Source organism: Leucoraja erinacea, chromosome 32 (genome assembly GCF_028641065.1).
Source record: "Leucoraja erinacea ecotype New England chromosome 32, Leri_hhj_1, whole genome shotgun sequence".
Taxonomy (NCBI): Eukaryota; Metazoa; Chordata; class Chondrichthyes; order Rajiformes; family Rajidae; genus Leucoraja; species Leucoraja erinaceus.
Window position 1 is genome coordinate 11,029,670 of NC_073408.1, and position 15,961 is coordinate 11,045,630.

Sequence of the window (15,961 nt, forward strand, 5' to 3'; positions counted from 1 at the left end):
CATTTCTGCAGCAAGGATGCCATCTGTAAGGTCCTTACTGCAAATTGTTTGCACTAATATAGATTTTTAAAAACTTGTCTTCTCTTCTTCCCAGTTGCCCACCGGTCCCCGCAGAGAGTGGTTAAACACAGCCTAGTTACAGCCTAGTCCATCACAGAGTGGTCTATCACAGTCACATAACGTCCCTCCATCCAGTCAATCTCCCTGTGCTTCGCATCGGGAAGGCTGCAAGTATCACCAAGGACACTTGTCACCCTGGACATTCCTTTCAAAGGAACTGGATAGTTCAGAAATCCCAGATTAACACCAGCTTCTTTCCCACTGCTGTACGTCCCCCGAAAAAAAATCTCCTCTTCACACCCCATTCCCTTCTTATATTTGAATTTTATTTTGTGCTATTCAGATTTCACACTACAATCTTTCACCTTTCTAATGTTTTGCACTTGTGGTATTTAATGCTGTATGAATCTTTACTGTAGGTATACTGTTTGCTTTGTGGGCTTCACGTAAACAAGAACTTTTGTCGCACCCCATTGTGTATTACAATAAGCTAATCAGAATATGAAATAAATCATGGAACATTATTAGCTGAAAGATGATTCAAAGTTTTATTGCAGGTATTTTACAGTTCACACTCTGGAATTGTAATCAATGATTTTAATATATTCCTCTGAGCAAAAAATAAATAGATTGAGTCTAGTTATATTTATGCATCTTGTTTTCTGTGCTCCAAGAGGACCCATTATCCTGACACATAGATCAACTGAGTACCTTTCTACTTCTCAATTAGTTCTGCAGATTCTGCCAGAAGTCGTTCCATACAGTTGTGAGCTTGGTCTGAAGTTGCTGCTGAACGTTGCCTCCATTCAGGGCAAGTCCCTCTTGCATCTCCCTCACATTCTGACTGATGATCTTGTTCAGCTGCTCAGTGTAGGGGGCCACATTCTGATGGAACTCCTCGATTCTCTGGTTGATGTTGGTGTTGAGATTTTCGATGTATGGGGCCAGGTTCTGGTCCATGCTTCCCACGGTCTCGTTAAGTTTTAGCTTCAGTTCGGCGATGTAAGGGTTCAGCTTCTGGTTCAGATCTTCCACGTGTTCGTTGACCTTTGTCTGGAGCATCTCGGCAAAAGGCACCACCCTCTGGGTCATTTCTGCAATCTGCTGGTTCATCTTCAGCTGGACCTCTTCGGTGTAGGGAGCCAAACTACCGCGCAGCTCCTGGACATTCTCATCAAACCTGGAGCGAAACTCTTCAGCTTTGGCAACCACATTCTGCTTGAAGTTGTCCATATTTTCATCGATCGTCATCTGGAGCTCTTCAGCGTAGGGAGTCAGGGTTTCCCTCAGGTTCTCTGCGCTCACTTCCAGTTTGGCCTGAAGCTCTTCAGTGAAGGGAGTCAACCTCTGCCTAAGTTCCTCCGCATTCTTCTTCAGCTGTTGGCCAAGTTCTTCAGTGTAAGGTGTCAACCTCTGATGAAATTCTTCAATGTTATTGCTAATCGTCTGATGGACTTCATCAGCAAAGGGAGAAAGTTTGACTTTCAGGTCTTCCAGCTGTTCTCTTATCTGCTGGTGAAGGCTGTCAATGTCTACTGTCATCTTCTCACGAAGATCATCTGTCAAAGGAGTCAATTTCTGTCGGAGATCCTCAGCATAGTTATTGACACTCTGCAGATTCTCCTCGATAAGATGACTGGAAAAGAGAGACAAGTGTTTGTCAAACTTGTTACAGAGAAGAGATACATTAAGACAGAGCTCAGCGTAAGTCTGTGACTGAAACAAATGCTTTACAGAGGGAAGCAGAGCTCAGGAAACGGAAGGACATTTGGATCAGGAAATCTGTTCAGGTTAATTCAGTATGTTTATTGGGAAGAGAGGTTAGGATTCTCCCAATGTCTTTCATTTATTCTGTCCTTTCCTAATTGGTACAATTTGAGAGGAAAATAAAGAGTGCAGTGAAGCACAATGATTTGAATGCTTTACATTATCTGATTGTGGAAAGGCATTCACATTGATTGGTAAAACTCTACAAGTAGTTAGGTAATAATGTTTTAGAGAGATTACTGAGGGGATGATTAACACTGCAAAGGTTATATACTCTTAGGGTTTTGAAACTAAACTAGCAATTCAAAGTAAATGAATTAACTTGTGCCAGTGCCTGCATTCACAAATGCCATTCCTATAACTGTATCTGTATTAGTCAAGTCAAGTCAAGTCAAGTTTATTTGTCACATACACATACGAGATGTGCAGTGAAATGAAAGTGGCAATTATTAATATTTCCAGCTGAACCTATTCATATCATTCCCCTATTTGTACCTGAACTTTCCACCCATGGAGATAGAGAGGCTGCTGGTCTAACAAATCCATGAAGACTGGCCTAATGATATCAGCTTCTGAATTCATTTCGCACTGAAGAGCATTTACATTTTAGTGGTTAAATAAATTTGGAATTAAAAATATAGGTGTTGTTACTGGTGAGTGGATTGTCATAAAGACCCAGCTGCTTCACTAATGTCCTTTTTGGTCCATAGTTGAGATCTCACTGACTTCTTTAATTAGCCTATCAACAATTAGGGATGAACAATAATGTTCATAATCTAGAAAATTGAAAGAACCTCTCACAATGTTACAAAGTTACTGTTTACAATTTTTTTCCTGACTCTTTAATTCTTCCTGGGGTAAAGAGGTTGAACTTTTCCAATTGCCCCTAACAAATCCCCAATACTCACTTGAGTTGCTGGCTGACTTCTGAGCTTTGAATCAGTTCTACACCATCCCTGGCTTCCTCGGCCAATTGGTTGATGTAATTCCAGAAGGCTTCATGAACCTGATCTCTGTTGTACTCAGCACGACAGTCTATGAGAAAGAAAGAATGAGATAATCAGAATGGGAAGACGAGAGGAACTTTCCCTGCATCCACTCCTCATATGTGCGGCAGGGTGGGGTAGTGGTAGAGCTGTTGCCTTACAACTCCAGAGGCCCGGATTTGATCCTGACTACAGGTGCTGTCTGCATGGAGTTTGTACGTTCTCCCCATGACCTGCATGGGCTTTCTTCGGGTGCTCAGGTTTTCTCCCACATGCCAAAGATATACAGGTGTGCAGGTTAACTGACTTGGTATAATTGTAAATTGTGCCTACTTTGTGTAGGATATTGTTAGTGTGCGGGGATCGCTGGTCGGCGCGGACTCGGTTGGCCGAAGGCCCTGTTCCCGTGCTGTATCACTAAACTAAACTAAACTAAAATTACACAACAGATGGGCCACAAGACTTCACCAGATCCTGGTGACCACCAGTTTTCTTTACTGGAAATACTGCTGCGTGATTCAAGGGTAAAATCCCTTGTCTTTAAATATATGGAAACTGGGCTTAACACAAAATCAGAATGGAGAGGAAGCAAGCTTCACCCAGCAAACTAATGTTGGAAGAAAGAACAATGCATGGGGCTCCAAAAGTCTGATCTGAACTTAATTCATATCCATATAAGTAGCATGAAGATCTTCAAGAAAGAATGCTTGAAAATCATAAATGATAACAAAATCCCAATCACAGTCTAAGTGCAAGAAAACAGGGAATGAGGAATATTTGAAGCTGATACCTTGGACCAAGACTGCGGCAACAAGCAGGAGGATTGTCTTCGGAAACATGGTGGAGTTCTCCAACGGTTTGCTTTCTCTTTTGCAGAAAACCTACATAAAAATAAAGGTCAGTTATTCCAGGGTTTAAATTCTCATTGAAAACACGCTGTGCGTAATTGTCTCCTTCCAAACTCCATTAAAAAGAACACAAGAAAACAGAGCAGGAGTGGACCGCCTAGCCCTTGGAGCATGCCCTGCCATTAAGATTAAGGCTGACCTTCTGGGCATCATTTTACTATCCTCATATCGCCCAAATCGTTGAACATCCAGAAATCTATCCATCCCTATTTTGAATTAACTTAATGACTGTGCTTCCACAGTGCTCCAAGGTAAAGAATTCCAAAGACTTCCAACCTCTAAGTGACAAAATCCTTTCTTTTCTCAGTCCTAAATGGCCCGGCCCTCATTCTGAAATTCTACCACCGATCCTAAAGATTTCAGCCTGGGAAAATATCCTCCCTGAATGCAGCCTGCCAAGCTGCAATTATAGCCTGTAACATTACTGAAAATAGAAAATCCCACCGCTTTGCCTTGACCAGTTGCCTCAACACTCAGCGATCCACAGAGATAGTCGCTGGAAGGATAAGCAAGCAGGCAGCCTGGGTTGGAGCTCCTCTCACCTGTCTCAGATCTGCTCCTCCTGAAGGTCTGTGTGTCAGCCAACGCGCGCTCACTCTATATAAAGGCACCTTATCAGTGGCTGATAACAAACTGGCACACGTGTGTTCGATTCATGGACTTTCCCTGAATGCCAAGAGAACGTGGAGCTTCCAACAACACTGTCACTCTGAACTGCTGCCTTAAATATGACCAACTCAATCCCGAGAGGGCAAAATCCATTCAAGACTCAACTGAGTCCAAAGGCCATGATTTATTACATCTATAACATTTTGATTGCTCTATGGACTGACTATGAAGTGTTTTGAATGGAAACGTTTCCATTGGCAAGAACTTGGCAGTACCCAGAGGGTAGACACAAAACGCTGGAGTAAATCGACCCGAGACATCACCCATTCCTTCTCTCCAGAGATGCTGCCTGTCCCGCTGAGTTACCCCAGTATTATGTGTCTATCTTCGGTTTAAAGCACCATCTGCAGTTCCTTCCCACACAGCACCCAGAGGATTTGAGGTAGTCGGCAAAGGAAGCAGAGGGGAGATGTGGGCATCATTACACAATGAGTAGCCATGATCTGGAATGTGCCCTGACAGAGGGTGGAAGTAGACATAAATTCCCACCGTGAATTGGATGATAGGAAACAAATGGACCTGGGGAAAGAATATGGATGGAGGAATTAATTCCTTAAAACAGACATGATGAGTCCGAAGAGAGGTTCTGACCCGAAAGGTCACTTCGTTTTCTCCAGAGATGCTGTCTGACCCACTGAGTTACTCCAGCATTTTGTGTCTGTATAAACTGCAGTTCCGTCCTACACATGATGAGCCAAACAATCCCCCACCTAAGAGGAAGGATTCTATTTTACCTCATTTGAGCTGTCGAAAATTTGCTAAGACCATCAAAACTATCCAGAGGTGTATGTTCACATAAGCCAAACCCTTATTCTTAAGGACACAGTGTTTTTGGTCATAACATTTGCAGCATATGTAGAAATGACTGTACAAGGGTAATCATCACTAGAAGCCACTTCTTTATCATAGAGTCACAGAGACAGATAGCACAGAAACTAGCCCTTTAGCTCTCTGAATCCTTGCAGATGGCAGCACGGTGGCATAGCGGTAGAGCTACTGCCTTACAGTGCCAGAAACCTGGGTCCGATCATGACGCCGGGTGCTTGCCCGTACGGAGTTTGTACGACCTCCCCGTGACCTGTGCGGGTTTTCCTCCAAAACCTTTGGTTTCCACCTACACTCCAAAGACATACAGGTTTATAGTTTAAATGGTTTTGTATAAATGTTTAATGTAAAATTGTCCCCGGTGTGTGTAGGATAGTGTTAATGTGCGGGGATCGCAGGTCAGTGTGGACTCAGCGGGCCTGTTTCCGCGCTGCATCACTAAACTAAAAAGATCATCATTGTACGCTAATCCTACCTTAATCTCATGTTTTTAATTCCCCCATTTTCTCATCAACCTTCCCCAGTTTCTACCACTCACCTACACACAACCTACCAACCTGCATGGTTTTGGGATAGGGAGGAAATTGGAGCACCTGGAAGTAACTCATGCGATCACAGGGAGAATGTGCAAACTTTACACATACGCATGTGGCCCCTGCCGCATACAGGTAAGGCAGTAGCTCTGCTAGTAGCTCTGCTAGTTGTGCCACTGGCTGCTAGTACAATGTCAGGTGGCTCACACATCTTTGGGGTATTGGCAAGGCTGCAAAGACTACAGCAAGTGAGACTGAATGAGTTTGGGAAATCCACACACTATTGCACTGAGTACAGAGTAAGTGAGCAGGGAATCATTACTACAAACGGTGCTTGAGGAGAATGGCAGGCTGTCTATATTGGAACATTAAACTATGATAAGACAGGAAGTGTTTAATACGCATTTGAAGCAGATGGTGATGGCTTTTCTGAGTTAACAATATAATAAAGTATTGGGAGGAGGAAACAGCAAGCAGAATAAGTACATTTACTATACAGGAAAACTATTGTTTTAGCAGAAATAGATTTGAACACCTCTACATTGATACTTAGTCTTTTGATATCTCATAGGGTATTTGACATCCTCGCTGAGGCAGTCAAATGTTTGGTGTCCACTTTAATACAATGCCCCAAATAATTGTCTAAAGCTATAAATCTGGTACTTGGATTCTAATTCCAAACGATGATACGTCATAGGGTATTTCATGTCCTTCTCACTGAAGCCGTCAAATATTAGATTCCTACTTTAATCCAGTGCCCCCAATAATTGTCTAAAGCTGTAAATCTGGTACCTGGAGTCAAAAGCCAAGAGATGCAATTGACGACTAGATCATTGAATGGAAGAATCCGCACATCTCTGTAACTGTGGGATCCTCTGAGATTTAGCATTTGTAGACTTACACATAAGCACATTCAACCAAGGTTTTTACTACACTAGATGTCACATTTAATATAGTGCATTGGATTATTATTGCTATGAAAAAGGCATAAAAGAACCAAAGGGAGTTGTGTTCTGTGCAAGGTGCAAATATGAATGTATGTGGTGTATCTAAGCCAATCTGTGGGGCAGAGGAAGCATCTTCTCCATTGGGACAAGTTTACGCAAAAGCCAGGAAACCACATTAATGTTGTCAAGACAACCGTTCAGATCAAATGTACATTCAGGTTAAGCTCAATGCTTCAAATGCAACAACATGGGACACATTGTGCGAGTCTGCAAAGTTGAGGAAGTGATAAGGTGCCACATCAAATATTGTTGTGGAAAATAAAGGCTGATAGTAGAGTTGGTAACGTACTTGATTGAAGTCTGGCTTGTTCACAGACAGCTAGGCAACTCAGCAAAAATGGTCCTTTTCTGATTGGGGAGATAAAATGGTTAGTGTGTCACAGGAATTGGTGCTGCATAAATGACCTGCATAAAGGTATGGTGTTAAATTTGCTGATGACACAATGATAGATGGGATATATCATGTATCATTATACTGATGGGATATGAGGAGCAGAGAGGTGACACATCATCCTGTGATTATTTATGACTACAGAAATGTCAATCTGATCTTCCAATAATTGAATTATTTGTCACTGCCCTTTTTACCTTGACTCATGGGGCTGAGTCATTAATAGTGCTGTGAACTTGGCTCTGGGTTCACCTGCCTGAGAATCATTCAGTTCTCTGGTTTAGTTTTGTCTTAGTTAAGAGATACAGCATGGAAGCAGGCCCTTCGGCCCACCGAGTCCACACCGACCAGCGATCCTGACACATTAACCCATCTTACACACACTATGGACAATTTTCCCTTATACCAAGCCAATTAACCTACAAACCTGTACGTCTTTGGAGTGGGGGAGTAAACCGAAGATCTCTGAGAAAACTCACGCAGTCACGGGGAGAACGTGCAAACTCCGTACAGACAGCCCCCCCCTCAGTTGGGATCGAACCCGGGTCTCTGGCACAGCAAGCACTGTAAGGAGGCAACTCTATCGCTGTGCCAACTGTTGTTCAGAGTTGAACACCACTTTGAATCAATGCTGCATTCCGGGCAGGAACTCATTCTGCTGATCTCCCCAAGTCAAATTGAGTTATTGACATTTGCAGTGAGGTACAATGAAAATCTGCTTGCAGCAGCATCGCAGGCACATAAACTCAACAAACACACAAAAATATAAATTACATATCAATTAGAATCACAGAGTCTTACAGTGTGGAAACAGGCCCTTTGGCCCAACTTGCCCACACCTGCCACATGTCCTATCTACACTAGTCCCACATGCCTGCATTTGGCCCATATCCCTCTAAACCTGTCCTATACATGTACCTGTCTTAATGTTTCTTAATTTTACTACATACAAATTCAACAAGATCATGAAAAGAAAATGATTGTACATAAAACAGAACATTCGTGTAAGAATACACCATTAGAAAACGAGGAAGAATTAGGTACACAAAAATGCTGGAGAAACTCAGCGGGTGCAGCAGCATCTATGGAGCGAAGGAAATAGGCAACGTTCCGTAAAGATTGCTGATTTTAGTTCATGACGCGGATAGATCTACATCTCCGAATACAGATTTGAAAAATTCTCTTTTAAGGGGCCTTCTCTTCTATTTCTACTTTCCACTTTCTCTCTTCCTTTTTTATTTTTTATATACACACTTCACGTTTTTCTACTCTCTACCATCTATTTTTCCACTTTTTCCTCTTTCTATTGTTTTCTTTTTCTTGTCTTGCTTACTTCCTTCTTATAACATAAAACTAGAGGTTGTACATAGAATGGATTACGGTATTACATAGTTGGCAGTATCCCTAAAATTAGGTTCCACTGTACTGTTTTGTGCTGTATTAACTTCTAATAAAATAAACAAAAACAAAAAAAAAATTCTAAAAAAGGAAATAAGAATTACATAAAACAGCAACGTTTCAGGACGAAACGTTGCCTATTTCCTTCGCTCCATAGATGCTGCTGCACCCGCTGAGTTTCTCCAGCATTTTTGTGTGCCTTCGATTTTCCAGGATCTGCAGTTCCTTCTTAAACACAAAGGTGGGATTAGGGTTGTGCCGGTCCGTTCAAGAACATAATAGTGGTAGGAAAGTAGCTGTTGCTGAGCCACGCGGTGTGGGACTTCTAATTTCTGTAACTTCCATCAATTAGTGGCAGCAAGAAGAGGATATGGCATGGATGGTGAAAATCCTTGACTATGGATGCTGCATTCTTGAAACAAAGCCTTGTGTAGATGCTTTCGATGTTAAAGAGGACTGTGTCTGCAATGGAATAGGCTGAGTCCACCACTCCCTGCACCCCCATATGTATGTGTGATGGAATTGCTATTCCAGGCCATGATACATCCAGTCAGGATACCTTCTACAGTGCATCAGCATATGCTTGTTAAGTTAATCAGCATAATTTTAAGAAAATAGAGACAATGGTGTGCCTTCTTAATCATTACATCTATGCAGTGGGCCCAGGATGGGTTATCCAAGATCCTAATGCCCAAGAATCTGAAGCTGCTACACAATTCCACCACCAACCTACCAATGTTAACTACCACATGGTCTTGTCTTCTGTAATCAACCCGTTTCTGTAGTCAACATTTAGTTCCTTGGGTTTGTTGATAGTGAGCACCACTCAATTAAGTGTTCCATCTTTCTCCTGTACGCTGACACATCACCTCTGGTGATTGAGCCAACAACAGTGGTGTCATTTGAAAATGTATAAATAGTTGTGCTTAGCCATACAGTATTGGGTGTGGGTAAACTGAGGTCTGCCAACTAGGTCTTGCTTGAGGAAGGTAGGGATCCATTTGCAAAGGGAGGTGGAGGCCCAGGTCTTGGAGCATGTTGATGAGACTGGAGCGTTGAACGCTATTGTAATTGATGAACAGCACCCTGATGTTTGTGTTGCTGTTAACCATATGGTCCAGAACAGAGTGCAGAACCGGTGTGATGGCTGATGATGTTGACGTGGTCCTATCTTCTGCTTCACCTGACAAAAAAATTTAAAAAAAAAATTTTAAATGCGCGGCCCTGTCCAGTCGCCGTTGTGGCAGCTCCGCGAAAATTGTGTGTGTTTTTAACTTTTATGTTCCTTTTTAACTTATTTCTAAGTTCTAACTCCCTTGTACTAACAAAGTATGGCAGGGAAACCCTCTTAAATCTAAACTCCAGGGCAAACGGAGACTTTTTAAACTCTGTACTTACTGATCCATCGTGGCCAGCAGAGATCAGCAGAAACTGCTGCAACAACAATGGGAGCTCGGCTGCAAGGAAAACCCAGAGAAAACATCGAGGGAAGCGGTGGGGGGATTCGGAATAGGCTGAGAGCCCAAGCCTTTCGTCCACCTCTCCCCAGCATTCTTCTGGCGAATGTCCAGTCCCTGGAAAACAAGCTGGATGACCTCAGGGCGAGGATCAGATTCCAGCGGGACATAAGGGACTGCAACATCCTCTGCCTGACTGAAACATGGCTGACCTCACTGATTCGGGATCAGGTAATCTGCCCAACTGAGTCCTTCACTGTCCACCGTGCTGACAGAACAGAAGCATCTTGGAAATCAAAGGGTGGAGGAGTCTGCTTCATGACCAATAACAACTGGTGCAACCCTGGAAGTATCAAGATGCTTTCCCTTTCCTGCTCGCCGGACCTGGAGCACCTGACAATCTCATGCCGCCCATTCTACCTTCCCCGGGAGTTCGGCTCAGCGATCGTCACAGCCGTCTACATTCCACCGCAGGCGGACACCAACATGGCACTATCGGCCCTACACGATGTGCTATGTCGACATCAAAACAAGTACCCGGATGCGGCTATGGTGGTGGCTGGAGATTTTAATAAATCAAATCTCAAGAAGGTCATGCCGAACTTCTACCAACACATCACGTTTGCCACCAGGGGGGAGAGAACTTTGAACCACTGCTACACGCCGTTCAGGAAAGGCTACAAGGCCGTTTCACTCCCTCCCCTAGGAAAATCTGACCACGCTGCCATTTTCCTGTTGCCGGAGTATAAACAGAGGATAGTTCGGGAAGCGGTAGAGACGAGGGACGTAAAGCGGTGGTCCGACCAGTCAGAGGCCATGCTGCAAGATGCACTGAGTGATGTCGACTGGAATATGTTCCAAGCAAGTTCCAGTGACGTCAGTGAGTTCGCGGAAGCAGTCACAGACTTCATCGCAACAATAACCGACAACATCGTCCCCACGGTAAGGGTAAGCACCTTCCCGAACCAAAATCCCCGGGGTGGACAGGTCTGTCCATGTGGCCCTGAATGCTCGCACCGCTGCCTACAACTCGGGCCTGGCATCAGGAAACATGGACGTCTACAAGGCAGAGTCCTACCGACTGCGAAGGGCGGTGAAGGACGCAAAGAGGAGGTACAGAGACAAGATGGAGTCACAGATGGAGCAGCAGGACACCAGAAGCCTGTGGCAGGGGTTACGGATGGTAACCAACTACCGGAGCACCCCTCCCTCATCTGCAAGTGCCGGCACCTCCCTAGCTGATGACCTGAACTCCTTTTACGCTCGTTTCGAGAGGGGCAACACCACCCCAGGTCTGCCGACTATCGACAATACCGCCAGCGGGCTGGCTACTGAAGCTGAAGGGAGGAATGTGCACACATTCTCGCTGTCCGAGCACGATGTGAGGAGGGCTCTGACACGGGTGAACACGAGAAAAGCTGCAGGCCCCGATGGCATCTCGGGACGAGTAATCAAGTCCTGTGCTATGCAGCTAGCTCCAGAGCTCACTACATTATTCAACCTCTCCCTGGACAAGTCCGTGGTCCCGGCCTGCTTCAAAAAATCCATCATTGTACCTCCCCTGCCTGTCTGAATGACTACCGTCCAGTGGCCCTTACCTCGGTAGTCATGAAATGCTTTGAGAGGGAGTGAAGAAACACATCTGCGCCTTCCTCCCTCGGAACATGGACCCGTTGCAGTTCGCATACCGTCCGAACAGGTCCACGGACGATGCGGTCTCCCAGGTCTTGCACACCGCTCTCTCCCATCTGGACAGCCAGAAGGGGGGCTACGTGAGGATGCTGTTCATAGACTACAGTTCAGCCTTCAACACGATAGTCCCCACCAGACTGGCCGGGAAGCTAATGGAATTGGGACTCTCTGTGTGCCTGGGTCCTGAACTTTCTCACCGCCAGGCCCCAGGTAGTCAAGATGGGAGGGAATACATAAAAGTCCCTCACCCTGAGTCAGGATCGCCCCAGGGTTGCGTCCTCAGCCACCTATTGTACTCCCTGTACACACATGACTGTGTGGCTAGGTTCAGCTCCAACTCAATAATTAAGTTTACTGATGACACTGTGGTGGTGGGCCTGATCTCAGACAATGATGAGAAGGCCTACCGGGAGGAGGTGGCTGATCTAGCACTCTGGTGCCAGGATAACAGCCTCCTCTTGAACATCAAAAAAACGAAGGAGCTGATCGTGGACTTTAGGAGGGCACATCATCCAAGGACGTACACTCCATTGAGGATAAATGGGGATCCTGTGGATAGGGTGAACTGTTTTAAATATCTGGGAGTCCACATCTCCGAGGATATGACATGGGCATCACACGCCTCAGCACTCGTGAGTAAGGCAAGGCAGCGCCTTTACCACCTCAGGCAATTTAGGAAATTCACAGTGTCTCTGAGGATCCTCCAGTGCTTCTACGCAGCGGCGGTGGAAAGCATCTTGTCCGGGAACATTACCATCTGGTTTGGGAATTGCTCTGCCAAGGACAAGAAGGCTCTGCAGAGAGTAGTGCGTTCGGCCGAACGCACTATGGGAACTTCACTTGCCCCCCTGCAGGAACTATACATCAGGAGGTGCAACTCCAGAGCCAACAATATCATGAGAGACCCCTTCCACCCCTGCAATGGACTCTTCCAGCTGCTACGGTCAGGCAAACGCCTCCGTTGCCATGCGGTGAGAACAGAGAGGTTGAGAAGGAGTTTCTTCCCAGAGGCCATTCGGACTGTAAACGCCTATCTCACCAGGGACTAACTCTACTGAACGTTTTTCCTTCCATTATTTATTATGTAAAGGTATATGAGTGTTATGATTGTGTTTATAGTTTGTTTGGTTGTTTGGTTATTTGTCTTTTTGCACAAAGGTCCGCGAACATTGCCACTTTCATTTCACTGTACATCTCGTATGTGTATGTGACAAATAAACATGACTTGACATCTCCCTTCGAACTCTCTGTCCCCACCAATTACATCCATTCTCACTCCATGATCTCTTTATAAAAAAAAGGTAAGGGGCATAGATGAGGTGAATACATTTGTGTGGGTTTTGCACCATCTATAAAAATTGGCAGATTTAGTTGGCTGCTGCACACATGAAGAGATTCCTTGCTTTATTAACAGAACAATAAAGTAGATAGCAATGAGGATAAATTAGACTCCTGATTGGGACATAGTTGAATTATTGGGCTGAATTATGGGCAATAAACTTTATGAAGGACTTCAAAACAAGTATTCACAAATGCTCTACAGATGAGGTTGTATGCGGTTTCAATGAAACCAAAATAGTATTGTACGAATGTTTGAAGGAGCTATTTGCAGTGAAATGAGGAATTGTGTGGGAAAATAGTATGCACTGCGGTGCACTCCAAAAGATATGTGCAAACTTGACTGGCTGAATGGCTTTGTTCTGTGCTGGATTCTTTTATTGATTCTACAGATAGCTATTCGGTAACACATAGTAAAAGCAAGGAAACGTATGAGTCATTAAATTCATTTCAAAGTTTTATTGCAGATATTTTACAGTTTAAACTCTAGAAATGCAGTCAGTGATTTTTATATGTTCTTCTCAGAAAAAAATATATATATTTAGCATATTATAATTTGAGATAATGAGGACCCCATTATCCTGACACATGGATTGACCGAGTCACTTTATACTTCTCAATTAGTTCTTCAGATTCTGCCAGAGGTCGTCCCATACAGTTGTGAGCTTGGTCTGAAGATCCTGCTGCATGTTGCCTCCACTCAGAGCAAGTCTCTCTTGCATCTCCCTCACATTCTGACTGATGATCTTGTTCAGCTGCTCGGTGTAGGGAGCCACATTCTGATGGAACTCCTCGATTCTCTGGTTGATGTTGGTGTTGAGATTTTCGATGTATGGGGCCAGGTTCTGGTCCATGCTTCCCACGTTCTCGTTCAGTTTTACTTTCAGTTCGGCGATGTAAGGGTTCAGCTTCTGGTTCAGATCTTTCACGTGCTCGTTGACCTTTGTCTGGAGCATCTTGGCATAAGGCACCACCCTCTGGGTCATTTCTGCAATCTGCTGGTTCATCTTCAGCTGGACATCTTCGGCGTAGGGAGTCAAGCTACTGCGCAGCTCCTGGACATTCTCATCAAACCTGGAGCGAAACTCTTCAGCTTTGGCAGCCGCATTCTGCCTAAGGATGTCCATATTTTCATCGATCTTCATCTGGAGCTCTTCAGCGTAGGGAGTCAGGACTTCCCTCAGGTTCTCTGCGCTCACTTCCAGTTTGGCCTGAAGCTCTTCAGTGAAGGGAGTCAACCTCTGCCTAAGTTCCTCCGCATTCTTCTTCAGCTGTTGGCCAAGTTCTTCAGTGTAAGGTGTCAACCTCTGATGAAATTCTTCAATGTTCCTGCTGATTCTCTGATGGACTCCTTCCGCAAAGGGAGAAAGTTTCTCCTTCAGGTCTTCCAGCTGCTCTCGTATCTGCTGGCGAAGGATCTCAATGTCTACTGTCATCTGCTCATGGAGACCATCTGTGAAGGGAGTCAACTTCTGTCGGAGATCTTCAGCATAGTCATTGGCACTCTGCAGATTGTCCTGGATAAGGTGACTGGAAAAGAGGGACAATTGTTTCTTAAACTTGTTAGGAAAGGACATTTGAATCAGAAAGCCTTTTGGATTTAATTCCAGATCTTCCTTGGTAACACATGATTAGATTCATCTGATATCTTTCATTCATTCTGTTCTCCTACTGTTTCATTTTGGGTAGTAAAATAAGGCATTGATTTCAAACAAATAGAGATCTCCTTTTATGCTATGGATTAAATAATTCTAACATAACAATTATACTGCTTGCTTAAACTCCACTGTTTAAAGAGGTGCCAAATAATCTGTTTTTAGGAAAAGGGATGGTTAATGGTACAAATACACAATGGGCCTAGAGTTTAGCAAGTGGCCAATTTCAAAGAAAATCAAGATTATAATGAAGATCAAATGTTGAGTAGAAAATGGGCATCAGTGATTGGGAGCAGTAATATACACTGCACAATATTTTGTTTTCGACTACAGTATACCCGAGCTTTATCTGTAGTCTGACACTTCCTGCACACGCATTTATATTTATGGCTGCATTTCCCATTTCTATATTTAATTGTAGCTGCATCTGGCCTATTGCAGTACTGCTACAAAGTCTGAGGCTATCCCTGCATGTGCTCACAGCTCTATACAGTGATCACACTTAGTTGCAGGAATAGATTTCAGTTTGTTGAGAGTCTGTTCTACCATCCCCACCAGGCAACTTCCTTTATTTCAGTCTTAAGAAGGGCCCAGACCTGAAAGGTCACCTACTCCTTTTCTCCATAGATGCTGCCTCACCCGCTGAGTTTCCCCAGCATTTTTTGTCTACTTTCCTTTATTTCAAACATCAGTCTCATCCCAGTTTGGCCTCAAACAGGCAGAGAAAGCCACACTTTAATCGCTCAGTCAATGTACTTGGGAAACATTTACTTATTCTCTCATTTCTAGCTTTGCTGCATCTGACACAACTACCAACACTCACTTGAGTTGTTGCCTGATTTCCGAACCTTCGTTTAGGTCTTTGTTGGTCAATTGGCCAATGTAATCCCAGAATGCATCTTGAATTTGTTCTCTACTGAGTTCAGCCTGGGAGCCTGTGTGAAAACAGAAAATGAAGTTGGTTTTCAGAGTGGTAACACAGGAACAAGTTAATTATAGCTAACATTAATTGCACAGACAAGCAGCTTGCAGTGGCCCATATTCACCACTGAGACTTCACCATATCACAAGCCATAAAGGGATAATCTGGCTTCCCTCCCTGGTGATGAGTTTGGATATTTCTTAGAGTAAAGTCACTTGTCTTTTGGGACCTGGATTTAAAACTTGTCCAGGATGAATGGTGAAACAAGTCTTTCCCCAGGGAAGAAACATAGGTCTCAGAGCTCAGGGTCTGAACATAAAACTGGGCTGAACACATGGAGTGCAGATCTTTTG

At 44.1% G+C, this 15,961-nt stretch overlaps 2 protein-coding genes across 2 annotated transcripts; both read right to left on the minus strand.

Moving 5' to 3' along the window:
* Positions 1-581: 581 nt before the first annotated feature.
* Positions 582-4,366, minus strand: LOC129712370 (apolipoprotein A-IV-like). Its single transcript, XM_055660734.1, has 4 exons — positions 4,264-4,366; positions 3,604-3,694; positions 2,736-2,862; positions 582-1,696 (listed from the first exon to the last, which is right to left on the minus strand). Exons 2-4 carry the CDS (start codon positions 3,650-3,652, stop codon positions 787-789), a joined length of 1,086 nt encoding a protein of 361 aa, XP_055516709.1. The 5' UTR covers positions 3,653-3,694; positions 4,264-4,366; the 3' UTR covers positions 582-786.
* Positions 4,367-13,463: 9,097 nt separating this feature from the next.
* LOC129712218 (apolipoprotein A-IV-like) lies at positions 13,464-15,679 on the minus strand (the record flags this gene model as incomplete). The annotated part of the gene is made up of 2 exons (XM_055660476.1): positions 13,464-14,561; positions 15,510-15,679. Coding segments are annotated over 2 exons (1,080 nt in total), but the record flags the coding sequence as incomplete, so codon positions are not given.
* Between the last annotated feature and the right edge of the window lie 282 nt (positions 15,680-15,961).

Excerpts from the sequence above, each read along its gene's own strand:
- LOC129712370 (XM_055660734.1), bottom strand. The coding sequence starts at position 3,652 with ATGTTTCCGAAGACAATCCTCCTGCTTGTTGCCGCAGTCTTGGTCCAA. Across the intron at positions 2,863-3,603 it reads TGCCGCAGTCTTGGTCCAAG|ACTGTCGTGCTGAGTACAAC; the intron begins GTATCAGCTTCA and ends TCTTTCTCATAG. Across the intron at positions 1,697-2,735 it reads GAAGTCAGCCAGCAACTCAA|TCATCTTATCGAGGAGAATC; the intron begins GTGAGTATTGGG and ends TCTCTTTTCCAG.